This window comes from Anopheles coluzzii, chromosome 2 (assembly GCF_943734685.1).
Source record: "Anopheles coluzzii chromosome 2, AcolN3, whole genome shotgun sequence".
Classification (NCBI taxonomy): Eukaryota; Metazoa; Arthropoda; class Insecta; order Diptera; family Culicidae; genus Anopheles; species Anopheles coluzzii.
In genome coordinates this window covers 93,868,907-93,880,456 of record NC_064670.1, presented here as the reverse complement: position 1 = coordinate 93,880,456, position 11,550 = coordinate 93,868,907, and the positions used below count along the sequence as shown (strand labels likewise).

The following is an 11,550-nucleotide window of genomic DNA, read 5'->3' as shown; positions in this document are numbered from 1 at the left end:
TTGTCTAAAAATAAATGCACCTGGCGCTTCGTGTAAACAGGCATTCAGCGCAGCTGCGAGCAAAAACTGCTCGAACAGCGTCTTTCCCGCAACCACAACAACTCGAACTCAGTGCGAAAGGTGAAGCGGCCGAAGTGTCGCTGTTTTGCGGAACTTTTAAGAGTTTTAACCATTTTGTACAGGTAAAACACATTCTGAATGTTGTTAAAGTACGGAAACATAGGTGCGGTGGTACGAACCACAAAAAAGCGCGAGGCAGAACCGAGCAGTACGTTGGCTGTTGGTGGAAAAATATTGATCAAATAGCTTCGACGCCAAGCGGCGCGGTGTCGTCGCAGCAGCGCCGACGGTGATAGAAATAGGAATTTTGCTCCGGGAACCCAAGCTCCATCTAGTCGTGATAATTCGGAAGGAAGAATGTAAACAAAGCCCCGAGTGCGGCAAAATCGTGATGCTGTGCTGGAAACGACCAAAAGGGACGATTTTCCATGCGCTCATTTCGATCAGGATGCATCGGGAGCTAATTTTTCCTTCCAAAATGGCGATTCAATTTGCTTGGTTATGCTTTTTTCCGTGTGACGGGAGATAAAAGAGAAAAAAGCATTTGATTACTTTTGGGCGGTCACGAATAATCGGATCGGGTCGTTGGTACGGATGACCCGATACGCGTTACAAGCCAAGGTGCATTAATGAGATCAAGAGGTGGGATCTAGAGCACTTGACGTAAGGTCCCCAGGATTCAAACGTTGTTTACATTTATTTGTTTTGTTCAAATAACTTATCTACCACATTTTTCGTTTAAATATACTTTTAAAGTATATTTTGTGCTTTGCAAATTCATATTTAACATTAAAATATCGATCGAAATGTGTTATTTAGTGTTATTACGTGAATTTATTGTATAATTCTTTGTTTTTCGACATGTTTGAAGATAAAAACTAAGAAATCATTTATTTTTCCAATGTTCACGTTTATTCCTCATTATCTACGATACACATAGACAATTTAAGTGAGATTAGAACTCTTATTTATATAATTTTAAATTTCGGGACTAAACAAATCTTCAAATCTTTTGTTAATATATTTCATTTTTTCGATAAAATCAATAGACATACAAAAATGCACATAGTAATCAAGAAATTGTAAAACCTCGAATTGTACTAATTTGAACTAAACGTTGAACTTATAAAAGGCACAAAATAGCAAGGCAGAAGAATTAACAGAAGGCTGAAGGTGTTGTCAGTACAACGATCCGTAAACGAATGATCTTTATTTTGACATTCCTCTTATCGCACAGTTGTCACGGTGATGGTCATATTCTGATCCGGCATATTGGGCACTATGGTCTTATCAGGGGTCAAATCTCCAGGATATTACAGCTCGGCTATCCTGACAAACAAATTGACCTCAATTTGAGCGGCTTTACTGTAGAAATCTTCAATACTTTTTGAACAGAGCTGGCATGAGAATAACTCACATACTTTCAATCACAACTGCTTTTCTGACCAACATCTCCTCCGGAAGTCTTGCTGAAGTTTACGGAAGTTACAGCCAAGCATAAGGACGATGATGATATCGAAAGGTGTTGATCCGGAATGATGTCGTCATATGATGCGTAAAGTTGGGTCAATTTCAAGGTGGGTGTCAATTTCAATCACAGCTGCTTTTCTGACCAACATCTCCTCCGGAAGTCTTGCTGAAGTTTACGGAAGTTACAGCCAAGCATGAGGACGATGCTGATATCGAAAAGAACTGATCCTGAATAATGTCGTCATGTGATGCGTGCGGTTGAATCAATCTCATAGTGGGTGTAAGTACTGCTGCTGCTGATCGGCATCTCCTCCAGAAGTCTTGCTGACGTTTACAGAAGTTACAGCCAAGCATAAGGACAATGTCGATCAGGATGAACCTGAATACTGAACGACACCACAATGATTGTTGTTCAACAGCTCAGTAGGCTACAACCGATGCCACAGCACTCGAACATGACGCGGCGGTAGAGGGTGGTAGCGGGGTCAATCCATAAAAAGGCGGAAGGCAATACACACGATGAATCGGAGGCGATGACAACACGGCGTGCGGTGCACATGCAATAACAGAAGTGATGCGCGAAGCTTTTCCAGTATTCGAAGTATGAGCGATGATGAAAGAATAACCAGCGGCCGTATTCATACTAAATGGCGGTGTCGTCATTGTCGTGCAAGATGAACAAGATGGCGGCCACACTAAATGCAAGTGCTTGATGGCTGGTGTCTTTGGGGTTGCAGGGATCGATATCGTTGTGGCTGGTGAATCTGGCGTAATCTGGTCTAGCCATGAGGCAAATCGTTGCCTAAACATCGAATTTGCTGCCTATACCGGCAAGCACACACAGAAGCTTCTCGTTTTTGCGCATTGCAATGGCAGATGGTAGCGTCATCTCACACACAAACAAACAAACTCTTCGATACACAATCTTGTGCCGTGCTGGATTGGATAGAAAAACAGGTGCAGGCGATAAGACGTATCCCACTTCTGAGATGTAAAACCTCGAATTGTACTAATTTGAACTAAACGTTGAACTTATAAAAGGCACAAAATAGCAAGGCAGAAGAATTAACAGAAGGCTGAAGGTGTTGTCAGTACAACGATCCGTAAACGAATGATCTTTATTTTGACATTCCTCTTATCGCACAGTTGTCACGGTGATGGTCATATTCTGATCCGGCATATTGGGCACTATGGTCTTATCAGGGGTCAAATCTCCAGGATATTACAAAATATATTCTTTTTGCTATACTTTGTGTGCGGAAACCAATTGTTAACGGTTTTAAAATGACGTAAAGTTCTCAACTATGGCGACTCCCCCAAAGGCCCTTATCCACCACCTGATAGTTTAATCCACCTTGGTTACAAGCATTCGTTTACGTTCTGTCAACATTTGTTGGGAATCGCAAAGGCGAAAATTTTGTTGTGCGTTCTTGCAAATGTAGATTGTTTTCTATATATTTTCCTTCTCAAAAGCTGGAACAGTGAGTGTTGTATTCTTCAGCTCGGTGCATCTTGCATTGTTTCGTTACAGTCAATCCGGCCAAGCGAGGCAGATAACGCAACACTACAATGAGTTCGAAACGCATCAAACAGGAACCAAACACCAAGAAAAGGGCAGCGCAGCAAGACTCTGTTCCGGCGCCGATAAAGGAAGCGAAGCAGGAAAAGCTAGACATGGAGGACGTGGAGCTGATATCGGCAGGCCTGGAGGACGACGACGAAGGCGGGTGCTATTTCGTGGACCAGAAGGGCAACTACTACTTCCAAGCCAACGAGGACGCGGAGCTGACGGCGGTGGATGCAGGTCAAACAGAATTCGAGGGGCTAACAGACGAGCCGGACAAATCGGAGGAAGGTGTCAGCTACGTACTGATCATGAACGATGCGGACAAGTCGACGCTCGTCCTAAATGATGAGCCGAGCCAGGGCGACAGTAAGGATAACGAGATCTACGATTTCGAAGATCCGGACTACATCGTGCAGGAAGAGCAGGAGCCGGCGAAAAAGACGCAAACGCGCGGTAAGCGCACCCAGCAGAGCACGGGCTCGACGTACATGTGCAATTACTGCAACTACACCAGCAACAAGCTGTTTCTGCTGTCGCGCCACCTCAAAACGCACTCCGAGGACCGGCCGCACAAGTGTGTGGTGTGCGAGCGGGGCTTCAAAACGCTGGCCTCGCTGCAGAACCACGTCAACACGCACACGGGCACGAAACCGCACCGGTGCAAACACTGCGACAACTGCTTCACGACCTCGGGCGAGCTGATCCGGCACATCCGCTATCGGCACACGCACGAACGGCCGCACAAGTGCACGGAGTGCGATTACGCGAGCGTGGAGCTGAGCAAGCTGAAGCGCCACATCCGCACGCACACGGGCGAGAAACCGTTCCAGTGTCCGCACTGTACGTACGCGTCGCCGGACAAGTTCAAGCTGACGCGGCACATGCGTATCCATACCGGCGAGAAGCCTTACTCCTGTGACGTTTGCTTTGCACGGTTTACGCAGTCCAACTCGCTGAAGGCTCACAAGATGATACACCAAGGTGAGGAGAGGTGAAGCGGTTTTTGGCGACTCTTTTTACTGACATTTCCTTAAACGTTCCTTTTCCAGTTGGCAACAAGCCCGTTTTTCAATGCAAACTCTGCCCGACGACCTGTGGCCGCAAGACGGATCTGCGCATTCACGTGCAGAATCTGCACACCGCGGACAAGCCGATCAAGTGCAAGCGGTGCGACAGCACGTTCCCCGACCGGTACAGCTACAAGATGCACGCGAAAACGCACGAGGGCGAGAAGTGCTACCGGTGCGAGTACTGTCCGTACGCTTCGATCTCGATGCGCCATCTGGAATCGCATCTGCTGCTGCACACGGACCAGAAACCGTACAAGTGTGACCAGTGCGCCCAAACGTTCCGCCAGAAGCAGCTGCTGAAGCGGCACATGAACTACTACCACAATCCGGACTACGTGGCGCCCACGCCGAAAGCGAAGACGCACATCTGTCCCACCTGCAAGCGCCCGTTCCGGCATAAGGGCAACCTGATCCGGCACATGGCAATGCACGATCCCGAGTCGACGGTGAGCAAGGAGATGGAGGCGCTGCGCGAGGGCCGGCAGAAGAAGGTGCAGATCACGTTCGAGGAGGAGATCTACAAGGGCGAGGAAGACTACGAAGGGGAGGAGGACGAGGAGGATGAGGAAGATGAATACGAGGGCGACGATACGGAGGAGGATGAAGAGGACGAGGACGACGAGCTGGCAGCGGGACCGTTGGGTACGAGCGACGTCGTAACGGTCGAGGACGGGGACGGCCAGTACGTGGTGCTGGAGGTGATACAGCTGCAGGACAAAGATAGCAAAGCGGCCGGCATGGAGAAGTCGCGCAAGAAGCGGGGCGCACCGAAGCGAAAGGCAACGTCTCCACCCGCCGTCGCTACACCTCCGTCGACTTCCAGGGCGAGAACGGCCACGAGGACGGCGACCACGACAACGCGCGCGCTGCGGAGTGCGAAAAAAGAACCGGCGGAGTCGCTCGATATAGACGGAATAAATCTGGTGATGGTGACCGGGGAACCGGAGGACGAAAAGCACGAGATAGCAATCGAGCATCAGGGTGCCGACTCGGGGGATGAGTTTATCCTCTCCACGGAAGGTGTGTTTCGTACATTCGTTGCAACGCTCGGTGGAGTTGGGATCTAATACGATTCCTTTCTTTTGTTCAGTAGATTTGCAGGAAGCGGAAATGATGATGTCAACGTTTGAAGATACAAAGCGATCGCGCTATGATGTTACCATAAGCCAGGCCGAGCTGGAGAAAAACATGAGCAACTGCTTCGGATTCGATGTGAGTGTGGGCTGAGATGGGTGTTTGTTTGTTTGCTTTTCTCTTTGCAGTACTAACCTACCTTTTGTTTGCAGGACGATGATGACGAAGATTTAGACACCAAAGCAACAATAACGCTGCTGAATTAATTCTCCGAATGGCTGCCGTAGATTCCGAGCGGTGCCGTGATATCATTTCTGCAGCGATGATGCAACCCAAATCCAACTCCAAGCACCTTAGCTGCAGTCGTATGCGCATTAACGTTCTCGGTTTCGTTGACGCTAATGTCGCCCCCCGGTTTGGTATGTAAGTTTGAGAAAGGTTTTACTTTATCTTTTGTACATCAAATAGCTGTTTGCTTTCCCAATTCTGTATCTCACGTTATGTGATAGAAGAGCTGTTCTTTTTCCCCCTTCTTTTTTGCGCCACTCTCCGCACTTAGGCAAGAAAGGGCATCCATTTTCCGTTAGTGTACGCGCGAATATGCATATTTATTCGAATTTGTTTTTCACCTTCAATCACAGCTTTGTTCCAATTTTGGGATGTTTTTGTTATTGTGTTGTATTATCAATCGGAGTAAGGTACTCCGAAGAAAGGTCTATGTAAACGCAAAGGCGAAGGATTTTTTACTTACACTTGAATGTGAATACGCATGCGGTACTTGTCTATTCTTGAACTTCTTACTGTATAGTTTCCCTCTTAAGCAGAAACCCGTGACTTAGGTAAATGCTATGAACAACACGATGCACTAGCGGCGCCCGTTGTTACAGTAAAATCAAGGCAGCACAAAATTTCAATACTCTCTTTTGGAACAATCCAAATTTCAAAGTGATAGGTGTCGATAGTTTTTCTTAAGGGTATCACTTTTAACTTAAGACATCCAATGACACTATCCACCCGCCATACTGAATACCATGGAATAGGAAAAGGGTAAACTTACACCTTTGTAATCGAAGCGAGAGAAGCTAGATAGAATGCTGTAATGTTTCTATTTCGTCCTCACCGCTAGTAGCTTATCACTATCCTCTAGTATATGAGTTTTAGGGTTTAAAGCGATTGTTTAGTAAGTATACATTAAGGCGAAATAAAATATTAACTACCATACAACACCTAAGTAACTGACTAGATTTGATTTGATTTGATTTGATTTGATACATGTTACTTTCGCCATTAACTCTCTTCTTTCACGATTCTGTAGAAAATATCAACTAGCAGAAGTTGGCGGAAAGAAAATACACATTATTAACCCTTATTCGCACCAAATTGGACACACACAATAACGTGTTAACTGAAACCGTTGGTAGCGATTTCAATTTAAACTCCTTTAAAACTAATCTTTTACATCCATTATACCCCTGTTTCGGAAAGTTGTACATAATCAAAAGCCCCCTAATTGGTTATCAATTGACCGTTGTTTGTTGCTCAATAATTTCTGTGTCACTTTTTAATTTACCGACGCTCACAATGACGAGCCTTTACATATTAAACAAACCCACCCCTTGCCTTCTTCGAATGCATGTTCGGTCACCGTCGAAATTCGTTGTTTTCGTTAGTCATGCCTCATATCGCTTTAAAGCCAACTTAAACGCCCTTTACATGGTTAGCCACTGAAAGACGTTGACGATGACGATCATTGATCGCGTGACTGATGATCGTGGCGGGGCTTCGAAGCAGCGCACGCGATCAATTTATGCGCCCCGCGAAAGCGAAAGCCCAGTTGCAGCCCAAAAAAAGGTACCATCAGAGCTGTTACAGACTGCTCAGCGACCAAACAAAGCAAATGATGGCGATTACATCGATCTACAATCGTGTGGTCGTCGGTCGTGGTCGTCAAACATTACCTTCACTTTGACCCGCATCTTTGAACGCATTATATGGATAGCGACGTCGTTTGGAACGTCCGTGGAGCATTGTGCTCTTTTATATCGGTGTGCTTCTTTTGACCACAGGTTATTAGCCTCTCTTGGGCAATAGGATGAGATCTCAACGCTAACAAACTATTCATCAAACTGAGATTACCATTTTCAATAACATTTGATGACAAGTTTGTTGAATGGGCAAGAACAAGCCATTTTTATCGGTGTAAAGGTCTCATCACAGCCATTCAAGCATTTTTAACATTTAAGAATTGGGATGTACGAGATTGGTGACAATCTGTCCTTAACGCTTTCTACATGTGTCGAAAGTGAGGCGGTCTAATTTTGGACCAATCGCTTCGCAAAACCATTATCCTCGTCTGCTGGCGTGATGTTGTTTTGCATTTGCGGAAGCAAAATAAGCAGCCACGCCACGGCGCTCCGACCAGAGATGTCCATTAGAAGAAGCCCAGAGATGTCGGATTTGGTCTGGGTGTATTCTTTCATTGTATAATTCATGAGGCTATACCGAAGCTTCTTGGACCAGATAATATTCGCACAGTAATTAAGTAACGTTTTTTCTCCCTCTCTTTGTTCTTTGGTGCGATGTTCACTGCTCTCGGCTTTATTTATTATCGTGGAATTTAGATTGATTATTTATCTTTTGCGAAAAACACTTTTGTGGATCGGTTGTGATCATCACACATTATGGCATGACGCGTGGAAGGCTCTCGTTTTTTTTAAAAGCTTGTTTTTTAAATTAATTCCCATGCTGTAATAGCCTTGAAATATGTGCTCTTTCACGTTTTATATTATTTTTTGTGATTCGGGAAGAAAGGCTTCAGCTTAAGTTCACATAAACGTTGTACAGGTATTCCCCGATACACGCCATACTCTATATACGCGATTTCGCTGTACGCTATTTTCTAAATTTGACAATTCTTTGAGAAAATTATACTAATTTGACATAACGAATGTCAAATGAAAAATAAATTCCCTTTTTGTCGAAATTTAAAAACCATTTCAAAATGTGCAAAATTCTAATGTTCAGTTGAAATCAGATCAAATAACTAATTTAGTGGCTAAAACCTACCAATTCAAGCAAAATTATACGAAAACTAGCTTTAATTTGACTGAGAACCACGAAATTCGGCTTACGCTAATATTCGAAATACGCTATTGCCTCCGGTCCACATTAATAGCGTATATCGGGCAATGCCTGTAATATTAAATTAGTACTAAGATGGATAAAGATGTTAGATAAGAGAACTGGAATCAGTGACTTAATGCCCTATGGTTCTCATTTTTACTAACAGACCTGAAATGATAATTCTTCTAGAAATATTTAAAATTATCATTTAAAAAACTCTCGTTGTAGTTTTTTTAATTTATTTTATAAGTAACTTCTAAACTACTAATTTTATAACTAACTTCTTTTAGTAGTTTTGTTATTCTTATCAATGTAAAAGTTACACTTGTTACTAATTTATATAAAAGTAAACTCCCTCTTTCCCATACCGGGAATCGAACCCGGGCCTTCTGGGTGAAAGCCAGATATCCTAGCCACTAGACCATATGGGAGTACATCTCCTTGGTGTTTGAATTGCTTTTAGTGTTTCGCATCAAACCAACCACACGTGTTAAACCCTTTGTTTCTGAAGCGCATTACAATGATGCACAACAAACCCGCTCACCAATCGTTTACCAATAAAGTACGCACAAGCAAGTAACATGAACTCCATTTGGCAATCACAGACCCCCACCCCGTGGGCATGGTGTATCCTCTTACCATGACGCCGTTTGTAGGTAGAAAAGATGTTCTAATTATTACACATCAATCGAACACAAAGCAACTTCCTCCCCTACTACAAATCACCCATCTACAATTCCACCATTCGTTCAGCCGTTGTTGCCTGATTGCTTGGATTGTTTTGTTTTCGGGGTGCTGTGATTCGATACGGTGTTGTGGCCAATTGCATACATCGACATCGCATTGCCCCAACACACGATACTGTTTCCAATGTATGTGAGGAAAATCAAAACGGACGAACGGGGAGGTGACCGACATACACCAGTTCAGCCGGCAGTTCGGCAATCCGCTATCTCTGGTGAGCTTTCCTCAGGGTGTGTAGTACGGCAGTGTGTTGATTTGGTCACATTTAAATGATTTTCCAATCCTTCACCCCGATGTGTTGGGGTTTGTTTGTTTTTTCCTTCAGGCTGTTTCTGTTCTTGGACCACTTGAAGTATACGCAACGTTTGTGGCGCACAGAGAAAGCGTTAATCGCGCCCAACTTGCGTTCAACGCATACAGAAAAAATCTAAAAAACGCAAACCGTGGTTCCTTTCTTAGGGCAACGCAATTTGGTTTAATTTACCCACTCAAATCACTAGTGTACAGCCGTCGACACACCACCGAAAGGGGGGGGGGGGGGAGTGCAGTTCCTTAAGCAATGTTGAGCAACCGCATAAACGCGTCAGCAAACACGAAATATATTCCGTTTCGTTTTCCAATCCCATGGCGCGTTGTACAGCCACGCCGTAGTGCAGTGTAGAACATCTGCATCGCATGGCGGGAAAAAGCATGGTGGGCGCAATCGCACATGAAAAACAACTCGGCGGGAGTAGTAGGGAAAGACACTATCGAAAACTCGTTCGTTATGCAACTTTCGCTCGCTGGTCAGCTGGGACGTTGGCTGGTTGCCTGGGCAAAACATCCGTAGAACGATCTGGCACGCTGCTATACGCCAGCTTCCCACATTCAGGTCGACGGATGGAAAACCCGATGGATGGTGGTAGTGTGGCTAACAGGCACCGGGAGGAATGGAATGGAAGTTGTAAGAAATAAACACCACCAACCAACACCAGAGCACTGCATCGTGATGACTGCAAGCGTGCGGAGGCTGGGGAAACTGGTTATTTTCTCCACGGGGAGCGCTACCTAGAATTGCTTCATCGGTGCTTTCGGTGCTCGGTGCATCCTGAGCAGAAGGGGACGTCAACTAAGTCACTAAAAAATTGTACCTGATTCAACGGAATAGGAAAATTCCTTCCCCACGGTAGCGTGCTACGTGCATTTAATGCACTACCATCGATTATTGGAGCTTAATTTGAGACGGATACGTCGATTGGACACGCGTTGACCCGTGGGTCACACTAAAATTGGTGCCGGATGAGCTCGCGTGTTTATTAAAAAGGTATAGTTGTGTTGTTTTTTTTAACATGCACATGGACAGCTCGGATGGTCGATCAGAAACTTTCCTATGACGCATGAAGGTAACATAAACATTTACGTAAATTGAGCTTTGAACTAGAATCTTCCTTTACTTATTATTCAAATGACGATAAAATTCAAATGTCATGTATGTTTTATGTCCATCATTTCTTCAATTTTGGTTCAATTTGGCATATTCGGAATAGTAAATTGGCACACCGGAAAACAAATACTAATAAAACTCGTTCAAAACCAGTCTACTTAAACAGTTAAGTTAGCTACCCAGGTAACCAAAACTGGACAACAGACCGATATAAGGAAAGATATACGACGTCGGCTAGCTCGACGTATATCAGTCGTAAAGCAGTCCTTAGCAAACTTTGTGGTTAAATTATGGTGGGTATAATTATAGCATGCTTAGGATATTTTTTATGGGAAATTTTCTTTTCGGGATATGTTAATAGCAAGCAAAGGATATTAATATTATAAGAAGCAATTTTTATAGGAAGAAAAGGATTTTAATATATTTTTATAACTACAATGGAGCGCCGTTTATCCGGGTACCTTTTATCCGGCTGTCCGTTTATTCGTGCTGTTGAGAAATGACAGTTCCATACAAAGGTGACATTGCGTTATGAGGAGGATATTTGAAAAAGCGATTAAAAGTGCACATTGTCATAACAAAAGACACGTTGATTCAAGGCAAATTTCAAATATTCTTTGAGAAAAACATAAAGTTATTATAAACAGGGTTATTTTTATCAAAAGATAAGATAATTTTACCAAAAGTTAATCAGGAATTGTTGATAAAATATATCATTTGACTCATTATCCGTGTTATTCGCATATCCGGGCGAGGTCAAGTCCCGAGAAACCCGGATAAACGGCGCCACTGTAATATTATTAAAAGTTTATTTTATTGATCGTTAATAATATCAACATTAAGTATTAAATTTAAATTATCAACATTAAATTTAAAACTGGCCTTCGCAGATGACTTCGAATGTGGTGAGATGTCGTATGCTTGGCTTGAAATCCTTGGAAAGCAGGACTATTTTAATTTGCATCCTTCGTTGCGTTAATCAATTGTTATTAGTGTTTTACGATTAGGTATAGGATTAG

The 11,550-nt window shown here is 43.9% G+C and overlaps 1 protein-coding gene and 1 non-coding gene across 4 annotated transcripts; one reads left to right on the top strand and one right to left on the bottom strand.

The window, feature by feature from the left end:
• The first annotated feature begins 76 nt into the window (after window positions 1–76).
• On the top strand, window positions 77–6,472 carry LOC120950496 (transcriptional repressor CTCFL-like). Of its 3 annotated transcripts, none has more exons than XM_040368578.2 (5): window positions 77–182; window positions 3,062–4,078; window positions 4,147–5,187; window positions 5,258–5,379; window positions 5,454–6,472. In XM_040368578.2, exons 2-5 carry the CDS (start codon window positions 3,100–3,102, stop codon window positions 5,505–5,507), a joined length of 2,196 nt encoding a protein of 731 aa, XP_040224512.2. In that variant the 5' UTR covers window positions 77–182; window positions 3,062–3,099; the 3' UTR covers window positions 5,508–6,472. The 3 variants fall into 3 exon arrangements, with proteins under 3 accessions (XP_040224512.2, XP_040224515.2, XP_040224514.2); XM_040368580.2 differs by lacking the exon at window positions 77–182 and adding an exon at window positions 2,925–2,968; XM_040368581.2 differs by lacking the exon at window positions 77–182 and having other exon boundaries at window positions 2,904–4,078; window positions 5,261–5,379.
• Window positions 6,473–8,723: 2,251 nt separating this feature from the next.
• On the bottom strand, window positions 8,724–8,795 carry Trnae-uuc (transfer RNA glutamic acid (anticodon UUC)). Its single transcript has one exon. It is a non-coding gene; the product is annotated as a tRNA-Glu (tRNA).
• Between the last annotated feature and the right edge of the window lie 2,755 nt (window positions 8,796–11,550).